We start from the raw sequence: 22,567 nt of genomic DNA, 5'->3' as shown, positions 1-22,567 counted from the left end.
CCATTTCCAATGAATATTTGATTTGGACCTTCAAATTGTTGGAGTTGTTTAATATTTAGAGGTTCACCAGTGACATGAAAATGGGCCACAGAATCTGGTATCTGTTAAGTATTGGCATTACCTTGAGAGTCAAACTTCATCAACGTAGCACTAGGTTGATTATAGCTATTCGACTTAGTGTTTGGATTCACCCAAGTGTTTGAAGTCTTGTATGAACCAACTAAATAGGGAATAGACTATTGTGTAGTCGGATCAATAAAAAATAATGACTCATGCTGCTGACAAGAGACATAAGATCTGAAGTGACAGACATTGGTTGTATGACCAAATTTTAGACAATTTTGCCATTGTAAATTAACAAACTTTCCACCACGACGTCTGTGGCAGAACCTCTAGCAGGATCTCCACCAAGAGAGGACCTTGGAAACCTCCTATTTGTTAGCACAATGAGAATGAGAACCTTGAGTAGTGTAGTTCAGATATGGTGTGCCTAAACTTTGAGTCTCTTGAACATAACGAGTAAGTTGTGTTTCATGACCATACAAAAGAGCATTAACCTCAGCAATGGAAGAAGTGCATTTCTTACTCTAAATGATAGAAACAACAGGAGCATAATCAGATGGAAGTCCTTCTAATCAACATGTTCTACATGCCTAACAGGAACACCAACTCCAGCAACTTCAACATAGTTCTTAATTTTGAGCAAATATCCTTCCATTGATTTTGAGTCAAGTTTGATGGCATGCATAGCAATACGTAGCTGTCTTGCACGAGATTTAGTTTGGAGTCTAAAGTACTCATGAATTTTCTCCCATACTTCATAGGAATGAGGGCATCCAAGAACACGAGACAAAACATATTTTGAGAGTAGATTGAAGCCACACAGACAATTTTTGATCCTAAACTCCCCATTCTTCAGACTCAGGATTAACAATGTTAGTAACAAAGTCATGTTCATTGAGATATCTAGATGGAACCACTGGATTAACAACTAAACGTTGGAGTTTATGTGACTTATTTACTGGTTCAACATATTGACATCAGTGTAAGTAGTTAGAATCATCAATTTCTCAGCAATAGATGAAGGAAACGAAGCAGAAGCCATAGCAAGCAGAATTATGAAGAGCAGAAAGCAGAAAAACAAAAATGCTTAGAGAAAAGAACCAGAGAAAATAGCAATTCACTATGTGCACAATTAATTCACCTTGAGCAAAGCCAGATAAACCTTTGCAAAGCACAAATTCAGAGACGAAAGATGAAACAAAGAACAATTCACTGTTCCAAAACTTGAAATCCAACATCAAGCAATCTGGAGAATGAAGAACAACGCATGAACTGGAACTTGCATTTTGGAGCAAAGCTCAATTTGAATAGAACAAAGAGATTCTGAACAAGTAAAGAACAAATTAGTGGCAGAACGCTCAAATCATCAGTGCCAAATACTATTGAACTAAGAATTTGGAACAAAGAACAATTCACTGATTGAAATACAAAACGCTTGAGAAGAAGCAATCATGAGCTAGATCTGGAAGAATTCACCGATTAAAATCTCAAATTGATGAAGCTGAATCAATATCGAGTTCAAATGAGAACATATCACCAATTAAAGATGTACATTGATGAAGTGAATCAATCTGAAACAATGCACCGAATGAAATCACAAGAGGATGAAGCGGAAGCAATTGCAATTTGAACAACTTATAGAACATTGAAGAACTTGAGGAAGTGGGATCATTGAAGAAGCTCTGGATACCATCTTAGAGAAACTGAAGAGAAAAGAGAGAGAATTGAACATGAATTGAATATATTTATTACTGTATCACGCTTAGAATCATGAGTAAAAGATGTATTTATAAGTGTAGTTTACTATTAGCTATTGTAAGACCTGACAGCTGTACAAAGCAGTAAAACAGTTTACAGGTAAACCTACAACTGTACAAGGAAAATAGGAAGTTGTACGATACTTTTGTAAACTATACAGGTTAATTGTAGTGTGTATACTAACAGTAAGTGTGCTTATTTTGGCATTCACCAATTATGCCCTAATTCCATCCGAAAATGTCTCTGCCATACTCTTAGAAAGTGGATTTAGGTTTAACTTAACCATACAAAACTTGTGGTAAGGTTTGGTTTGTACCACTTATATGTACATGTGTATGTTTATAAATATTATAATTTGATCATTACTTTAGTCTATGTGAAATCTCCAACACATTCTCTTAGGTTGAGAATTGGACATGTCAAATGTGAGACTAAATATTTGTGGTTGGTCTAATAGAAGGTGTCACTATGGGCTAAACAAACTTTGTTAAGTAAGATGGACTTTGAAACCATCTTAAGAATAGAAAATATGAAAAAACGTCTAAGAGAGCACATTCATCTCTTAGCCGAATAATTCATTTATATGGATTCTTACGTTAGTAAAATACAAAATGATATGATGATCTATGGATAGGTGTCAGATAAGGTAATACAAAATGAGTTAACCTATTCTAGCAAGTTAATCCCTTCACTTGAGTTAAGCAATTCTAATACATAAAACCCCCAAAAATGTAATATGTTTGGTAAAAGAGAAAAAATAAATAAAAACAAGCAGGACAAAGGTTTAAACAATGTATTATGCTCTACTAGTCCTAGCTCAAGTGGCTTTACATTCTTAACGAGAAAAATGTACTGCTGAAATTTCCATTTAACAAGCTAGTATTTTTTTTTTTAATTCTGACTTGTGATATTATGTTTTTTGTTCAACATCTTTAGGCTTCTTGCACTGGCCACTTGCTTTGCAACAAGGATGCTTCATAAATATGGGATGCTACAACATAAAAAGGATACATGCTTAGCAGAGAGCTGTAATAACACCAAATTACTTCCTCTTCCACCAATTGAACCAGTTAAACTACAAACTGAAGTGGATTTTACTCGTAAACTTTGTGAGATATCTCATTTCTTGGAGATAATCCGAAATCTGCAATGTAGGCATAGATCAATATTTCAAAGGGCCAGTCAAGGACTGGTATGGTGCTCCATTGCTATGCTACTTACATTCTGCTTAAATTGGTTGGATTGTTTTTCCAGAAAATTAAGTGGTTCCTTATTTCTTATACACAGGCTGACAGTGGAAAAGAGTCATCTTTAACAAATACACACATGTTACAGGAAGATCCCCAACTTCCAATTCTTCCATCAGATTTAGAGTCATTGGATGTGTTGAACCAACATGAATCGTCGTTTCCTGTACCAGGCAGTGCCAATAATGAAAATCTTGCACTGGTGCCTGTTGATTCTGATTCTCATCTGGTCTCAGATGAATTTGGCAACATATCTCATTTAACCTCATCAGGAGGAATTTTACACAAGAAAGTGTTGCCTGTGGAAAATCCTAAAGAGATGATGGCACGCTGGAAGGTCGATAACCTGGACCTTAAAACTGTGGTTAAAGATGCTTTGCTCTCTGGTCGTCTTCCTTTGGCAGTTCTGCAACTGCATCTTTTTCATCAATTGAATGATTTCGTTGCTGACGAAGAGCCTCATGACACATTTACTGAAATTCGTGACATTGGCAGAGCTGTTGCTTATGAATTATTTCTGAAGGTAGTGCATATAACATTCTCATTAGCTCTTACAAATTACATTAAAAATAACAAACCCAATGCAATTATATAGGGTGAAACTGAACTTGCTGTTGCTACACTTCAAAGACTTGGAGAGAACATTGAATCTTGTCTTAAACAACTGCTGTTTGGCACGGTAAGAAGATCCCTGCGCACACAGATTGCTGAGGAAATGAAAAGATATGGTTACCTAGGACCATATGAGTGGAAGATATTGGATGATATGTCACTAATTGAGGTAAGTGGAATTTAGTTTTCTTAATTTTTGTGGTAAATGTTGTGCAGATCAAGTAGAGTGAAGAGAAATTTCTGAGCTGAGGCTTGTAATCTTATTTGTCTGTGCATGTATATGAGAAGAGTCTCTATCCTAGCAGTAGCTTCTGGAAAACATATAATCACCGACTGAAAGATATCAGCAATCCATCAGGCCCTGTTTTAACAGTGGAAAGTCAATTGAGGCTCTTGCATAACCATTCATTTGATAGTCATGTCATTGAATGTGGTGAGATAGATGGAATTGTGTTCGACACATGGATTAATATTAGTGAAAGCTCATCTGCCCTGGAAGTTGATGAAGATGATGCTCCTGCTGGATATTGGGCTTCTGCCGCTGTCTGGTTTGATGCCTGGGATCAAAGAACTGTTGATCGTGTAAGTTCCTTCTCTGTTCCATGTCTGCATGTTTGTATAGATGTTAATTTCTATTACTGATTTTTGATGAAGCCAATGATGATTAGCAACTCTCTCCACCTTTAGAACAGTCTAGATCATGAATTTTAAATTGATTTTATAGTTTACTAAATTATATAAAGACCAAAAGAGGTTTCCGTGAGAATTCTTGAAATTTGGGTTTATTTTGAGTGCAACATTTCTCTTGGATCAGGTTGGAAGCAAAAGTGCTTGTTTTCTTATAGATTTGGATATGATTGCATGTGCCTATTTATTTTTTGAGGTCCTTTAGTTTACCAACTTCAACAGACACCTTTATTAGATCTATTTTCTTGATTCTCTACTTGTTTTGGTTTGAATGTGAAACCAAATATTTCTATACTTAGGATTAAAATTACAGCTGAAATGAAAATTTACTTCCGTTGTTTAACTATGGTAACATTATTTTTTATTATTCATTCATCTTTGTGTGTACAGATGATATTGGATCAACCTTTTCATTCAAGCAATTCTATATTGTGGGATTCACAACTTGAATACCATGTTTGCCGTAACAACTGGAAGGAAGTCTTTAGACTGCTAAACTTGATACCTCCATATGTCCTATCAGTTGGAAGCCTTCAACTCAATTTGGATGTCTTACAGCCTACCTCATCTTATGGAGGCAATATAAATGTGAAGTCTTCTAATTATGGAAGTTTCTTGTGCTCTTTTGAAGAATTGGATGCTGTATGCATGGAAGTTCCAGATGTACAAATGTTTAGGTTTTCACCAGACATATGTTCTGGGTGGATGAGGATGCTTATGGAGGAAAACCTTGCAAAAAAGTTTATATTTCTGAAAGAATATTGGGAAGGGAGTTTGGAGATGATAGCTCTCTTGGCTCGTTCAGGTTTCATATCTGGCATAGATAAGTTAAGCATAGAGGATGATCTTACTGAGACTTCATCTGTTCGAGATGGATCTATACAAGCTTTGCATAAAATATTTGTACATCACTGTGCACAATATAACTTGCCAAATCTTTTGGACCTTTACCTTGACCAGCACAATCTGGTCCTTGACAACGATTCACTTTATGCTTTACAGGAATCTACAGTAAGCTTCTTTATGTTCATTATTTGTTATTGTTTTGTATGTTTTTCTATTCCAATCACTTTTTTGTCTTTATTTCAAATTATGCTTAGATGCTTCCATAAGAGGCCGATGCACTGAAATTTGTAGGTTCCATGTTTTTTGGTGTTTTTCAAACTTTATTAAATATTTTGTATTATAATACAATTTTAGTTACCAATTCAGGTTACCTCTTTGATAAAAGAAGAAAATTCATAAGACTATGTGAAAAAACATAACAGAATATGGACAATAGGAGACCCCTCTATAGAGGGAAAAAGGAAAACGAAGTAGAGAAAAATTATCACTAGTGCAAAGCTGCTCAATCCCAGAGAACATAAAGAAGCTTTATTGTTGTACAAAATTCCTTTTCCCATTCATTATTTCATTCAACTTATATTCTTCAAAACCTTTATGTTAACATGATCTTTGCTTTTAAGAGGTTTTAGCGTTGGGCATTGATACATATTGCCTCTTAACAGGTTGATTGTGAATGGGCAAGATGGCTACTGTTATCGAGAGTCAGGGGGTGTGAATATGAAGCCTCACTTGCCAATTCTCGATCAATAATGTCACGTAATTTAGTTCCTAGAAGTGACCTCAGTGTTCTTGAGCTAGAAATAATTCGAACTGTGGATGACATTGCTGAAGGAGGGGGAGAAATGGCTGCCTTGGCAACCTTAATGCATGCTGCTGTCCCAATTCAAAACTGCTTAAATAGTGGTGGTGTAAATCGGCAGAGCAATTCCTCTGCCCAATGCACGTTGGAGAACCTCAGGCCGACTTTGCAAAAGTTTCCCACATTGTGGCGCACACTTGTTGCGGCATGTCTTGGGCAAGATACAATGGCCTTGCTGGTCCCTAAAGCAAGAACCGGTTAGCATTAAACTAATTTTTTGGTAACTCACTGTCCCTATTCTACTAATATTTGGGCACTTAAAATAACCCTATTTTCTTGTGGCAATTTTTGTCTTTCGCAATTTTGCAATGCAGCTTTATCAGACTATCTTAATTGGCGTGATGAGATCTTCTTCTCTACCGGACGTGATACTTCTCTTTTGCAAATGCTTCCTTGCTGGTTTCCTAAGCCTATTCGAAGATTGATACAGCTTTATGTCCAGGTCTGTTTTATTATTCTTTTCAATGTGATTATATCTTTCATCTCCAAGCTTTTGTTATCTTCTGTTTGTTTATAAATACCGCAGCAGTTGTGTACTTTGCATGCTGTTGCAGAAACAATTCTTGTATATTTATGCAATTCAAGTTATGTAAGTTTTTCATTACATTACAGGGTCCTCTTGGATGCCAATCATTTTCAGAGTTTCCTACTGGGGAAACTTTGCTACACAGAGACATTGATTTATTCATAAATGCTGATGTACATGCTGAGATAAGTGCAATCTCTTGGGAGGCCACTATCCAAAGACACATTGAAGAACTATATGGTCCTTTACTTGAGGTATGGGCTTTTAATTTTATTGTTTGTTTCTCTCTTATTTTCCTTCTTTCTTTTACAAGGATTTATTGTGTGCCTTGCCATTTTCGTACTCAAATCTTCTTCCATAATGTTTTCACTCCTGAAAATTGCCAAGAAAGGCTCCACTGCCTAAAGCTTGTTTAGCTATATAGTATTTGCAGCTTTATTGGTACAACGGACTCCAATTGCAACATAGTATGACAAACTCAATTGACTTGGTTCAGCCAGCCACCTAGCTTGTCTGATTATGTGCAATTTGTAAGGGAACATTTGTTTCCAACAACTTATGTTTAGCTTAAGATCTTAGCATGACATGATGTAGTTTTGTTTGCATGACAATTTTGAAATGTAGTCAAATAACTTTTTACAAGTGAGTAAATAATGAAATAAGCTAATTGGTGGTGAATCAAAGTATTAGAATAGGATATGAAGAAAAGATAAGAAAAAGCTTAAACGTAATACTAATCTTGAGTATTATTTCACATACTAATCAGAGAATACACACCTAGATATATAAACAAAAAACTAACATCCAATATAAGCTTTCAAACCATACCATTACCAATATAAATTTGAGTAAACCCTTCAAAATGATCAAACTGTTGAATATTCTGAATGTTAAAAAGTGGATTTTAAATTTAACTCAACCTTGTAAAACCAACTTGTAAGGTTGATTTAGGGTTTAGTTGGGTAAAGAAATGGGTATTAGTACTTTTTTAAATTATTATTATTATTATTATGATTATTATTTCTTTCATATTATTATATTTATTATTGGTCTTCACAACACTGATGAATGGATCTGTCCTGTTCTTTTCTTATCACAAGATAAAATGTGTCCTTTACTATTAGTGTTATGTATTCGTCTATAGTGTTCTATTTTTCTGTAGTTTGTTTTAACTATTTTACAGGTGTGTTTGTATATTTTATTTTCTAGATTATTTGTTAAAATAAGCTAATACACTGCTCTGTAACTGTCTATAACCTCAACTGCTATGTAATGTCTCCTGGTCATTTATGTTCTGCTACAGAACATACCTGTATTTTTATCTTTTGAAACTGATAATACAGCCTACATATTTTGCTTTCACACGACTGCCTGTTACTATCCTCTATATATTCTTTTCATCATCCTCATCAAATTCTATTATTTACAAACCAGAAAGTTAATTGAGAAACTTCATGTTGAGTTTTACTACCTGACTGCATAGGATCACGATCTTATTTTTATTTCTTCCCATGTTTATAAAAAAGTAACATGTATGACTGTTGGACTAGCATGAAGTGGTTGAACTAGTGATCCAATGACTTTCTTCGTATATTAGACTGATTACAGGTTACATTAGTTTGCATTTCTTGTAGCTATTATGATTTTGGAAAGTCAGTCTACAACATTATATTTGATATTTGTTTCTCCCTTGTCTTAGTTGTGTGAAGCTCTTTAACGAGCACGTCATGCATTATGTTTGTTATACTGTGAAGAAATGACAATTGTCAATTAGGAACGACTTTGTATCTTTGATCTTGTGTATTTTCCACCAAACATATTTCTCGTGCTTCATATGTTTGACCTCAATAGCTAATTACAGTTCTTTCTAATTGCTTTATGGTTGCTAGGCTACAAACTAAACGAGTACACCCATGTGACTGAATTCCATGCAGTTTCTGGCATGCTGTAAGACTTAAATCTGCATGTGAAAATTTCCTTGAGAGTCAGTTTTTCCCCCTAATCAAAGGTTATTGTAGGAAGCAGTGCTGTGCAGTAAACAAACACAACAAAAAATCTGCATGAATTTCTCATCATTCGATAGTTGTTGGATAAGTCAAAAGTGTGAGGGACCACCTATCTATTCAAAATTCAGTAACTGTTCCAACAAAATATTCTGCCTATCTATTATTTTTCCATTTTAGAAGCTTGACATCGTATCGTTCTTCTTTTTTACAAGTGCAAATATGCTATTTGATGTGTCCCATTCCAATTATATTTTGATATTATATCTTGGTAATTTGAATTGATTTTTCAGGAAAATGGATTTGGGCTTGAGCATCTTTTGCATCGTGGACGAGCACTGGCAGCTTTTAACCAAATTCTTGGCCACAGAATCCAAAATCTGAAGTCAGACGGGGAATCTAGTACTTCAGGTCATGGACAAACCAACATTCAATCAGATGTCCAGACACTTCTTTCTCCACTAGAACAAAGTGAAGAGACTCTACTTTCATGTGTGAGTCTTTTTTTCTTCTGTTTATCTAGATTTCTGATTATGAACATGAAACGAGAGTTATAATTAAAACAAATGAAAGCATCTGGAATGCTAAAAAAATAGGTTCCTTTTCACTAGATAAAAATCTTCGTGCTCATTGAATATAGTGAAAAACTATATGGGATTAATCTCTCTTGTGTAGAAAATACACATAGGATATTGTATTTATAATAAAGAAAATACGGATTAAGCCAAAAATACAAATAAAGAATAATAAGTAACTGAACATAAAATATAAAGATAAAATATTTATTTATGATATCTAATAATCTAATATATCTAACACTCTCCATCAAGCTAGATGTATGTACTAAACTTGTTACATATATAATCAATTTTTGGTCCTGGTAAAAATTTAGTGAAAATATTTGCTAAGTGATCACTTGAGTTAACAAACTGAGTCTTAATGTCTCTAGATACAATCTCCTCTGACAGTCAATCTCAATGTGTTTGGTCCTCTCATGAAAGACAATATTAGAACTAATATGAAGAGCAGTCTAATTGTCACATATAAGTGTCATTTGATTGACATTTCGAAATTGTAACTCTCCAAGTAGTTTCTTAAGCCAAACAAGCTTACAAGTGACTGAGGGGATAACTTTATATTCTGCTTATGCACTAGATTGCCCAATCAACATCTGAATAACAAACAACTCTTCTATGGTTATTGGAACCATATTGCAACTTTTTTCCAAGAGATTTTTTAATGTATTTTAATTTACGGATGATTGTATTCCAATGATATTTACATGGGGAATTAAGAAATTGGCTTACCACACTGACTACAAAGGAAATGTCAGGATGAGTAACAGTAAGATAATTCAATTTCCCAATTAGTCTTTTATATTGTTCAGGATCCTACATAGGCTCCCCCTGATTTGTAGAAGTTTAGTATTAGGACCCATGGGTGTATCAATTGATTTTGGATTCATCAACCCAATTTTCTCCAAAATATCCAATGCATACTTCTTTTGAGATATAACAATACCATTATTGGATTATGCCACCTCAATTTCCAAGAAATATCTAAGTTTGCCAAGATTTTTGGTCTGAAAATGGTGGTAAAGATGTTTCATCTGGGAGATGCCATGGTTGTCATTGCCCGTAAGAACGATGTCATCAATATATACTCAAGTAGACACATCCAACATAAAAGACTAAATGATCACCAAGTCATACCAAATTGTTGAACAACGTTGCTAAAATTTTCAAACTAAGCCTTAGGAGACTGTTTTTGGCCACATAACGATTAGCAAAGATGACATAACAACCCAAAAGACTTCCCTTAAGCAACAAATCTTGGAGTTTAATGTTTGACGCCCAAGTCGAATAATTAGTGCCATCTAACTTATCAATAGACAAGTGCATATTGGCATAGTTAGTATATATTGACGGTCAGATGCATTGGTGGCAGAAGAGATATCAGAAGAGACAGTAGTATAAGAAGCCATAGATGAACAAGAGAGAGATAAACCCTAAAAATCCAAGGTTCTCCAATCAAGGTACAAAGCACAAATTCTGAAAGACGAGAAAGAGGCGACTTCGGTCTGAATCATTGCTAGAGAGGAGTCAGGACGCTCTGCCACACGTGATGGAAAAAAGGAGCAGATCCGTAACTTCAAGAGGCGCATGAGAGCTCTGATGAGGACATCGTTGATTGAATGGTGGTCCCCGGCCTAGACGATCAAATCCGTATGGTCGCCAATCGAAACTGGACCTCCGTGTTGATGACAACATACGGCGACGATGGTGGTTATAGTGGCAAAGGCGATGATTTTTTTTTTCTAAAGAACCTTGAGCTCTAGATACAATATTAAATATAGTGAAAAAATGTATGGGATTAATCTTCTTTGTATAGAAAATACACATAGGGTATTGTATTTATAATGAAGGAAATATTGGCCAAGTCCAAAATATGAATAAAGAATAATAACAAAGTAATTGAAGATAAAAGATAAAGATAGGATATCTATCTAAGAGATCAAATAATCTAATATATCTAACAATGGTGATGGTAAATTTCATAATTGGCAATGGCATTACTCCTAAGCTCATCTAGCAATATGTTTGTCAAGAACCAATTCAACCAAAAAGTTTAAAAATGTTTGTCTTTAACATGCCCTATAAGAGTGTTTTGAGCTTTAAGCATGAAAAATACCCCGTCCCATTTTATTTTATGTTATTGCTTGATGGAATTATGACAAAAATGGGTGGCAAATTTTGGCCACTTGGTCATTGGGGCTTTGGGACCTCATGAAGAACCGAAGAACCTAAATGTTTAAGCGGTTTGGTTAAGGGCATTAATGAATGATCCTTTATTTAACTCTTCATTCGGTATTTTATCAGGTTTATGTTATTCAGAATTTGGATATGAACTTAAATCAACTCTACAAAATTGGCTTTTAAGTAAGGGTTACTCATACTTGTACAATTTAATTTGATTATATCTATAGTTGATGTGAGATCTGTAAGACACTCTTCTCATAGTAAGGATTAGACATCTTGAAGCATAAAGTTTGCAAGAATGACATCTATGGGTGATTGGAAAATGACTATCTTGATAGGCAACATATTTTATGATTGATTTTGATGCCATCTTAGAATTTAGGTTTAGGTATAACTCAATTTTATAAAACCAAATTGTAAGTGAGAGTTGCTCCATACTTAATATTTTAATTTGGTTATATCTTTGTACTTAGTTAGATTTTCGATAGAAACATCTTAGTATATCTTATAATTTTGATGGTGGAGATTCTCATATTCTTTCTTAATATGTAATTTTACATTCATGAAAAATACAAAAAATATGAATCTCATTGAAGTTTTGAATGCTATATTGAAAATTGTTCCTAAATTTTCAGGTTTTGCCAATTGCCATTATGCATTTTGACGATTCCATGCTTGTTGCTTCATGTGCTTTTCTTTTGGAGTTATGTGGTCTATCTGCCAACAAACTGCACGTTGATATTGCTGTGCTAAAAAGGATATCTTCATTTTATAAATCAATTGAAAATAATGAAAATCTTAGGCAATTATCACCTAAGGGTTCTGTGTTTCATGCAACATCCCATGAAGGTGATGTTACAGAATCTCTTGCTCGAGCTTTAGCTGAGGAATACGTGCACAAGGATTCTCCTGTAATTGCTACTGAGACAGGATCTGTTGGTAAACAACCTTCACGAGCTCTTATTCTTGTCTTGCACCATCTGGAAAAGGCTAGCCTTCCACGGTTGTTTGATGGAAAAAGTTACGGTTCGTGGCTATTAAGTGGAAATGGTGATGGAAATGAGTTAAGATCTCAACAAAAGACTGCTAGTCAGCACTGGACTTTGGTAACAAATTTTTGTAAATTGCACCAGCTTCCATTAAGTACCAAGTACCTTGCTGTATTAGCCAGAGACAATGATTGGGTATGTTTCTACTTTTGTTTCTTTTATTGACTACTCAAACTAGGATCTTATGATTTTTTGGTTTCTGTCAGATTGAATTTTTGTCTGAAGCCCAGATTGGAGGATATTCATTTGATACAGTAGTTCAAGTGGTGAGTCTTGCTCCCTACCTTTACTCAACATCATGTTTAAACCATGTATATAATGTTAAAATGAAATTGTTCCACTTTGAATCTCTCTGTGATTGTGAATGGTAGGCATCAAAGGAGTTTAGTGATCCACGTCTCCGACTTCATATGTTAACAGTTTTGAGGGGAATGCAGTCAAAGAAAAAGGCAAGCTCTGCATTTTTCTTCGATACGCTTGGGAAAGACGGTGAAACAACCTTTCCTTATGAAAACATGTGTGTTCCAGTTGAACTCTTCCAAATATTAGCAGAATGTGAAAAGCACAAATGTCCTGGAGAGGCTCTCTTGAGGAAAGCAAAAGAGTTGTCCTGGTCAATATTGGCTATGGTTGCTTCATGTTTCCTTGATGTCTCTCCATTGTCATGCCTGACAGTTTGGTTGGAAATTACTGCAGCAAGGTGACTGGGACTGTTTATAAGTAAAAGGATAATTTCATAAATATGTTCTTTTTATTTTAATTAATTTAGCCATTTCTGATGTGAAGAGCTTGCAGTTTTGTGTGATTTAATTTGTATTGAGCTGAGTGTATAAGTAGTCTAAGTTACAGTAGGCAAAATCTGTCTGTCCTCTATGTATGTTTTAGGATAAAGTAACTGCTTAAATGATATTGAAAATGTTACACAGAAGGAATTAATATTTTCGTGACTGGTTTATTGAAAAATACACTGCTGAATTGAAATTTTCATCATAAATATTACACTCATAAAACTTTACATTCATCTAAAATCTTTTATATTTCCTCATTACATGTTAAAACTGTCATCAAATTCAATATATTTAGTTTCATGTTTATTGGTGTCTAATTTTTTTAAAAGAATTGGTAAGACAAGAGCAACATATTCTATCCAACTCGACTAGTAGAATAAGGCTTGTATAATTAAATAATTGGGCTGAAAATTCAGATAATATGATGAATTGATAAAGCTCTGAGCATTGAGACATGGACCCAACCATGTATGTAAACTTCAATGATTGAAACTTTTTACTTTTCTTTTGTGGACAGGGAAACTTCATCCATTAAGGTGAATGATATTGCTTCCCAGATTGCAGATAATGTTGGAGCAGCTGTAAATGCTACTAATGCCCTACCTGTAGGTAACAGAGTACTTACATTTCATTACAACAGGCAGAGTCCTAAACGACGACGGTTGATAACTCCTATTTCACTTGACTCCTCTGCTTCTGCAATATCTGATATCTCGCGCACTTCTACAAGTGAAATAGTATTTGATTCCCAAGATAAAGCTGTGGAGAATGATAGAAAAGTAGAACATTTTGGATGCCTTAATGTTCCAAGTGATTCTGTTGAAGGACCTGCATCCCTTTCAAAGATGGTTGCAGTGCTTTGTGAACAACAATTGTTTTTGCCTTTGCTCAGGGCATTTGAGATGTTCCTTCCATCATGCCCCTTGCTACCATTCATCCGTGCTCTTCAAGTAAGGCAACTCATTCAAAATTTGTTCATTTATTGTAGACTTCTGAATAGTGGATACTATGTTCAAGTGTCAGGGTTGGTTATTTTTTACAAGTGTTTCTTGACTTTTTTCACTTGCTATTTTTTTTATGGTAAATTGCACTTTATCTATCCCCTTGTAGTCTGTTAATGTGAATTTTTTTTTTGTTTATTCAGGCATTTTCACAAATGCGCCTCTCAGAAGCTTCTGCCCATTTGGGTTCTTTTTCAGCACGAATTAAGGAGGAACCAATGTACTTACAGCCAAATGTAGGAAGAGAGGCGCAGATTGGGGCATCATGGATTAGTTCTACTGCTTCAACAGCTGCTGATGCCGTGCTTTCAACCTGTCCATCTCCTTATGAAAAAAGATGCCTACTGCAACTTCTTGCTGCGACTGACTTTGGTGATGGTGGACATACTGCAGCATACTATCGAAGGGTTTATTGGAAAATTAATTTAGCAGAGCCTTTACTTCGTAAAGATAATGAGTTGCATTTGGGTGATGAAGAAATTTTAGATGATGCTTCGCTCCTATCTGCACTAGAGAATAATAGTCACTGGGAGCAGGCAAGGAACTGGGCCAAGCAGTTGGAGGCCAATGGTGCACCCTGGAAATCTGCTACGCATCATGTTACTGAATCTCAGGTAATACTTAAAGGTTGCAAACCAGTTTGTGATGTTAGTGTCTATTGAGGGAATTTCTTGAGCCTATATTAAAACCTTAGTCAATTCTTTTTAATTATATTGTCTCTTAATAAGTTTAGTTTTGGTCTGTAAAACTTAATATTAGATTAATTAAATTTTACTATGGGCATTATATATTCCTTTTCATATAGGCCTATGTTGGCAATTGTAAACTTAGTATTTTGAACATGAGTAATGTTGTCATATAAAATATATTTTTGTTTGTCAACATCTTTTATACGCAATTATGTTCTGTTACTTGTGCATAATTGTGCAAATGATTTATCATGTTGGTTTGACTCATACTGTAACTATCTGTTTTAATAAATTCTGCTATATATGATCATTTATTTTGATCAAATGGATGGCTATTAGAGTAATAGAGAGTTCTTCTCTAATGCTTTCTGTAAGCTGATTAGTTGAATGTCACATTGGCATAGTTTGTTAGGACCCTACAAATTATGTTGATTTTCCAATGTTACGTACCAAAGTTATAGTAGTAAAGAGTGAAGAAAATTCAAAGGTACTGGTGAATTGTATGTTATTTACAATAAAAAGGAAACTACAAAAAGAGGAAACCTCCAATTGCCTAGAGCATAGCTCCTCTAACAGAAAATCAGATCATAGCCCCGTCTCTCTTCTGCCTCATGAGACTAAATAATAAAAATATTCTCCCACATCTAACAAGCTCCCATTTACTCATGCCAGCTCCGTTTTGTAATAACCTCTCCACTTACTCATGCCACCTCATCATGAGAATTTGCCTTCTTTCTTTTGCACACTTACACCTTTCATACCTTAGGTATCTCACGCCCTTCATGGACCGATGGCTCTTTCGGCCCATAAACTTGTTGGGCTCCAACAGCTAGCTAGCCAATCAACTTACAAGAATCCTAACAAATTCTTGTGACAAACTATGTTGATGTGGCAATTAGCTAATCAACTTGCAGAAATATAAGAACTTTAGCAGAATATTGTGTTGAAAATGAGTTTTTATGAACAAATTTTATATTTTAAACATTAGACATTACTGAAAATTTATAAATTCACTTGAATATTGAATTATCTTATTTTTTCTGAAAATCTGAGTTCGGGTAGAAATTACTATTTGCCTCTTTTTTTTTGACAATTTTCTTTAATGCCTTTTATCAACTTTAAATGATAGATTGTGCATTTATCATCAAAACTTTTCCCTCATTTGTCTGCCCCTTTTATAAATTGTAGGCTGAATCTATGGTAGCTGAATGGAAGGAATTTCTTTGGGATGTTCCAGAAGAGAGGGTTGCATTATGGAACCACTGCCACACACTCTTCATTAGATACTCCTTCCCTTCTCGACAAGTGTGTTTGGTTTCTAGTACACTACAGTCAACGTTCTGCTAACAATATCTTCTATATTGCTTTGTGCTGAAATTTCATCTGTTGTAATTATTTCAGGCTGGTTTATTTTTTCTTAAACATGCTGAAGCTGTTGAGAAAGATCTCCCTGCAAGGGAACTTCATGAACTTTTGTTACTATCGCTGCAATGGCTGAGTGGGATGATAAGTCTTTCCAATCCGTATGGAACATATTCAATCATTAGTGAACTACTTTCTGTTTCAATTTTAGTTATCGTTACTTATAAAATTGTTGAATTTTTCAGTGTCTGTCCATTGCAACTTCTGCGTGAAATTGAAACCAAAGTATGGCTCTTAGCTGTTGAGTCTGAGGCTCAGGTGAAGAGTGAAGGTGATTTCAATTTTACCTTTTCTACCAGGGAGAGTGGTATCAAGAATGACTCTAGTATTATTGACCGAACTGCAAGCATAATAGCAAAGATGGACAACCATATAAATACAATGAAGAGTAGAACTGTAGAAAAATATGAGTCCAGGGAAAACCAAATCCCTCACAAGAATTTTGTGATAGATGCTGGTCTTTCAACTACTGTTGGTGGGAATACAAAGACAAAAAGACGGGCCAAAGGATACATGGCACCAAGGCGCCCACCTCTTGAGTCAGCTGATAAAAGTGCTGATACTGATGATGTCTCTAGTACTATTCATTTAAAAAATGAGTCGCAGTTGCAAGATGATAACATTAAAGTTGAAATGTCCTTTTCTAGATGGGAGGAAAGGGTTGGAACAGCAGAGCTGGAAAGGGCTGTACTTTCTTTATTAGAATTTGGGCAAATTGCTGCCGCCAAGCAACTACAATACAAATTCTCTCCTGGACAAATACCATCTGAGTTTAGACTTGTTGATGCAGCCTTGAAGCTTGCTGCTAGTTCCACTCCACCTAGCAATGTATCAGTTTCAATGCTTGACGAGGAAGTGCGTTCAGTTATGCAGTCATATGGTATACTAAATAAACAGCACTATATTGACCCACTGCAGGTAGTTGTCCAACCAGCCCTACTTCATGCTGCAATTGCAAGTTCCTTTTCTCTACTGACAATAAGATGTGTATAATATAATATTGTGGACATGCAATGCTAGGTTTTGGAGAGTTTGGTGACCATTTTTACCGAAGGGAGTGGTCGTGGGCTATGTAAGAGAATAATAGCAGTTATAAAAGCTGCAAACACCTTGGGCCTCTCATTTTCTGAGGCATTCAACAAACAACCAATTGAACTGCTACATCTCCTTTCTCTTAAAGCACAGGATTCCTTTGAGGAGGCCAACTTTTTGGTGCAGACTCATCCAATGCCAGCAGCAAGCATTGCTCAAATACTCGCAGAATCTTTTCTAAAGGTTTGGTTCATCATTTTGTTTCAATTTCTATTTCGTAATGGTTTTGGATGGAACAGTGTGTTGTAATCTGTAAATGTATTTCGTCACTCCTGGTCATAGATAAATTTTGTGGGCATGTTGCATAAATTTGGATATAGTCTCACTCATATTGACCCGGATATGTGAACTGGTGTCATTTTGACTTTTTTTATTTATTTAACATGTAGTTAAGAAGGTGTCTGTTACCCACTGCATAGGTACAATTTTTCGACATTAATAAGGTCCATATAACTATATTTCTGTTTTGCTAGGGTGTGTTGGCTGCACATCGTGGAGGGTATATGGATTCACAGAAGGAGGAAGGGCCTGCTCCTTTGCTGTGGAGATTTTCAGACTTCTTGAAGTGGGCAGAGCTTTGTCCCTCTGAACCAGAAATTGGGCACTCTTTAATGCGTTTGGTGATTACTGGGCAAGAAATACCACATGCGTGTGAGGTATTGTGTTCATAGTTGTCAGTCTAGCAATTTCTTTCACTAATAGTTCACAAAATGAGTAAATCGTGAATTAAAATTATATTGCTGATAGAAAAAATCTAATTCATGTTGATCTTTGGATGATAGATGAAGCCCTTTGTGATGTGATACACCTTGTTATTTGTTTTGTTTGATTATGGAGGAAATTCATTAAGATGAAGAAAAGGATGACATGAATGTAGAAAAGCCCTAGTCAATCTCTCAACATGTCTGTGAGGAACACCCTTTGAAAAGACCATGTACTTTAGCCCATGTGGAAGTCAAGCACCTAATCTTATCGCGAAGTCACTGCTCTAGTGAAGAGATAACCTTAAAACCTGATAGGACTTGGGTATCAAGGGGTGCCTAAGTCCCAATTAGCAGTATTGGATACTCGGTGCAATATGAAATATTTAAGGAAAGAAATAAGGAAAGGCATTGAAAAGAGAGGTTGTTTGGATTGAGGAAGTATGTGAAAAGTGTGGAGAAAGTTTGCACCAGATTTAATTGATTTGATAGGATAAATTTGGTTGTATATTAATATATTTAGAAAATAATTTATAAAAAAATTTAAATAAATCGAAAATATAAATTATTGTTAAAATCAAATGTATATTAAAATAAAAAATTATTACAAAATTGTAATAATAAAAAATTATATTTCATAATAAAAATATATTAAAATAAAGTATCAAAATTTAAATTATTTTATTTTATTAATTATTTTGATTATTTTAATATAAAATATATTAACAAAATATTAAATTTATTTTTATTTTATTTCATTATTATATATTACATATCAATTTAATAGTATATAATAAAATTAGTTTGAAATTTAAGTTTTTAAATTTGATTTTAGGTTCTTACAAAATTAATTATTAAACATTAAAATAATTTATTTTATAAAATATTAAAATTGAAATTATTTTGTTTACTATAATAATATTATTTGTTTTAATTATTTATTATATTTAATTAAACATAATTGATTATTTATTTGATAATCGATTATATTTATATATAATCGATTATTTATTTGATATTTGATCATGGGTGATTTTTAATACTTTCTTTGCATATTTGCATGGAAAGTTTTTTTTTTTTGTATTTATGTGCTCCATGTGTTTCCATCGTTGGAAACAAATTGGTAACTTATCAGTTGAATAAAAGTTGACTGTTGGTGTCTCGATTAGGAAATTGAGTGAAGTGTAACTTACGTTTGGTTGTTAGGGTTGGTGCTGTGATGGACTTGGGTATCATGGATTGTTTAAGTCTTACATTGAGTAAAATGTGATACTCATTTAAGTGTTGAGTCTCCTCCTTAATAGCTACCTGTTAAGGGTGGATTCCCTAAGTGCTTGAGAACTTTACCAAAGCCACCTTTTTGTGACAAAATGTTGCAAACATTGCAATTTACCGAACTTATGTTTCTTTCTCTGGTCCAAAAATAATTAAAAACTCAAACAAAGAAATCAGTATAACCGTGGCAGCAGAACAATGTTAGAGCAGGCGAGTCAGATCATAACACTTTGGGATAAATTGCCTTGTCTCTACACTCTTGAAAGTTGAAATATGCCATTGGCATTAATTCTATTAACATCAGTTGTTCAAATAATAGTCTTTGAGAGAGAGCCTTAGACTCCCAAAGGGGTTTCTTTTGGTGGAATGTTTCTCTATTCACTTACTTGTACTGAAGAAGAAACAGAAACAAGAGACTACATAAAGGAACCCCCAATTTAGAGGAGAGAGAGTGCAAGCAACAGAAGCAGCTACAGTCAGCTGTCACGTGCCAGCTACAGCTGGCTGGGTGAACTTACTGAAAATTAGCTCGGTACAATATTCACGCATTTCCTAAACAAAAAAGGTTGTCATTTCAACAATAACCAAGTCATATACCGTAGCCAATAATTGACTCATCATTAGCTGGTGTGTGGCAGAATTTTAGGTGTAGAAATAATAAGACCTGTTTGTGTGTGTACAGAAAGAAAGAGACAAGACATATTGAGTTATGGAACTAGTTCACTATCAGAGTGAGGTAAGTGTATCGGAATCTTTAAATCTCATAAATTGTAAGGATTAAATGAGCACTACACACACTTTTAGGGCCCTAAACATAAGATGCTATGTTCAGTATTTTCTCTTTATCCAATGAAACCTTGACAGCTGATGGTGTTGTTTTCAATGCCCCTCTTCCTTTGCATTATTGGGTATCTAAACGATTCTGACTGAGTGAGTTACTTTTCCTGAAGCTGACACTATTCTTTCATGTAAATTTGGCATTTTCAGGTGGAGCTTCTCATTTTATCTCACCACTTCTACAAATCATCTTCTTGCCTTGATGGAGTTGATGTTCTTGTGGCCCTTGCTGCAACTAGGGTTGATGCTTATGTCTTGGAGGGTGATTTTCCATGTTTGGCACGCCTGATAACTGGAGTTGGAAATTTTTATGCTCTGAATTTCATTCTTGGCATTCTTATCGAGAATGGTCAATTGGATCTACTTCTTCAGAAGTACTCTGCTGCTGCAGACACAAACACTGGAACTGCTGAGGCTGTCAGGGGATTTCGAATGGCTGTTCTTACATCCTTGAAGCATTTCAACCCTAATGACCTTGATGCATTTGCCATGGTTTGTGTTTTCTTCGTGCTACAGTAAATGAATATATAGATTAATGATTGTATGCTGCTAACATTGAATTAGCCAGTACCTTCCGTTGCGCAATAATTTAGTCTGAGTGTATACTTCGTTTTGACCCATTCAGTAACATTTTTATTTTTAAATGATTCAGGGATCACTGAAATAGAGTCCTTTTAACCCACTACATAATATGTCAATAGTATGGCACTACATATTCTTTGTTATGTTAATAACTTCTTCAAGCGGTCACTTTAAAAGTGGACAAATTGCTCTTTTTTGTGTGCTCAGAAAGTTTTTCTTTTCATTTTCTCGGTTCTCCTATTCTCCAAATCAATGAAGCTAAATTTCTCTCAACATAAATCAAAGAAACTAAACAAAAATATGATAATTTATTGATTGTAATTGTGTTCTGTACAGGTCTACAATCATTTTGATATGAAGCACGAGACAGCAGCTCTTTTAGAGTCACGTGCAGAGCAATCATGTGAGCAGTGGTTTCGCCGCTACAACAAGGACCAGAATGAAGACTTACTGGATTCCATGCGCTACTACATTGAAGCTGCTGAAGTTCACTCTTCTATCGATGCTGGCAACAAAACACGTAGAGATTGTGCACAGGCTTCCCTTCTGTCCCTTCAAATACGAATGCCAGATTTCCAATGGCTTTATAGATCAGAAACCAATGCTAGACGAGCGTTAGTTGAGCAATCTCGATTTCAGGAAGCTCTGATTGTAGCCGAAGCTTATAACCTGAACCAGCCAAGTGAATGGGCTTTAGTACTCTGGAACCAGATGCTTAAACCGGAGGTAATGGAGGAGTTTGTAGCTGAATTTGTTGCAGTTTTACCTCTTCAGCCTTCAATGCTGATTGATTTAGCTAGATTCTATAGAGCTGAAATTGCGGCCAGAGGGGACCAATCCCATTTCTCTGTCTGGCTCACAGGGGGGGGATTGCCAGCTGAATGGGCTAAATATTTAGGACGATCATTCAGATGCTTATTGAAGCGAACAAGGGATTTGAAATTACGGATGCAGTTGGCTACAGTGGCAACTGGATTTGGGGATGTCATTGATGCATGCGCAGAAGAAATGGATAAGGTCCCTGACAACGCAGCGCCACTAGTGCTGAGGAAGGGTCATGGTGGAGCTTACCTCCCTTTAATGTGAAACTTTCTACTTTAGATCATCAAAATGATCTGAAGTTCACGATAGATAGGAAGTTGGTTCTTGACCTTTAACCATTGATGGATTATAAACAATTGGGGATTATTGCGCAAACATTAAAGATGGGGGGAGCAGAGACCTGAAGTCTTGATCAAATGAAATTTGGATGGAAAGTTTATATAAAGTGCGATGTATATTTTTTTGGTTGAGCAAATGCTTGATGGTTGTATATTATGCCAACTGTATCTATAGCTCATTCTTGTAAAACACTATTCTAGTTTTGTTTTCTCCATTTTTTTGCTGGGAGGAGAGAGTAGTTTCTTGTTGCTTTTGAGGCTAGTAGAATAGAATGTTACATTTGTTTCTTTTTTGCCTCCAAAATGTATAGCAACTGTACATCAAATATAAAATTCCATTGATAATGTTTTACAGGCTCCAATTCTTTCCACAAAATACTTGTGCGCAATTGTCTGATTTGGTCGGTGGATTCGACTAGTGATTGACATTTTATGTTAATACATTATCAAAATAGTTTATGTAGTGAAAAGCTCAATTTCGATTTTCACAGTCTGCTAAACCTTCTCAGATCAGCGATTAACTTCTAACCTGGAGGTCATAAAGATCTATAGACCTCCTTTTAGCTTTGATTCAGAACATGTTACTGAGTGATGCTATTTCGTTGCAGTTT

General features: G+C 35.1%; 1 protein-coding gene across 11 annotated transcripts in view; it reads left to right on the top strand.

Annotated features, from left to right (window-relative positions):
• The window catches only part of LOC108330498 (uncharacterized), a 39,071-nt gene extending 16,755 nt beyond the window's left edge, over nt 1-22,316 (top strand). For 6 of the 11 annotated variants that reach the window (XM_052880332.1, XM_052880336.1, XM_017564989.2 and 3 more), the window contains 21 exons: nt 2,758-3,013; nt 3,109-3,591; nt 3,664-3,849; nt 3,969-4,262; nt 4,758-5,378; nt 5,876-6,269; nt 6,387-6,514; nt 6,685-6,852; nt 8,895-9,095; nt 11,996-12,544; nt 12,616-12,675; nt 12,781-13,109; nt 13,715-14,147; nt 14,342-14,812; nt 16,076-16,192; nt 16,289-16,410; nt 16,495-17,227; nt 17,330-17,584; nt 17,875-18,057; nt 20,365-20,706; nt 21,133-22,316. In XM_052880332.1, the coding sequence (XP_052736292.1) occupies nt 2,758-3,013; nt 3,109-3,591; nt 3,664-3,849; nt 3,969-4,262; nt 4,758-5,378; nt 5,876-6,269; nt 6,387-6,514; nt 6,685-6,852; nt 8,895-9,095; nt 11,996-12,544; nt 12,616-12,675; nt 12,781-13,109; nt 13,715-14,147; nt 14,342-14,812; nt 16,076-16,192; nt 16,289-16,410; nt 16,495-17,227; nt 17,330-17,584; nt 17,875-18,057; nt 20,365-20,706; nt 21,133-21,882 (7,075 nt within the window). In that variant the 3' untranslated portion in view covers nt 21,883-22,316. Of the gene's footprint in view, nt 1-2,757; nt 3,014-3,108; nt 3,592-3,663; nt 3,850-3,968; nt 4,263-4,757; nt 5,379-5,875; nt 6,270-6,386; nt 6,515-6,684; nt 6,853-8,894; nt 9,096-11,995; nt 12,545-12,615; nt 12,676-12,780; nt 13,110-13,714; nt 14,148-14,341; nt 14,813-16,075; nt 16,193-16,288; nt 16,411-16,494; nt 17,228-17,329; nt 17,585-17,874; nt 18,058-20,059; nt 20,114-20,364; nt 20,707-21,132 lie in introns of those variants that run through there. The other 5 variants (XM_052880330.1, XM_052880342.1, XM_052880353.1 and 2 more) reach the window with 5 other exon arrangements.
• Nucleotides 22,317-22,567: the final 251 nt, after the last annotated feature.

This window comes from Vigna angularis, chromosome 1, assembly GCF_016808095.1.
Source record: "Vigna angularis cultivar LongXiaoDou No.4 chromosome 1, ASM1680809v1, whole genome shotgun sequence".
In the NCBI taxonomy this organism is placed as follows: Eukaryota; Viridiplantae; Streptophyta; class Magnoliopsida; order Fabales; family Fabaceae; genus Vigna; species Vigna angularis.
This window is presented reverse-complemented; position numbering and strand designations above follow the sequence as displayed.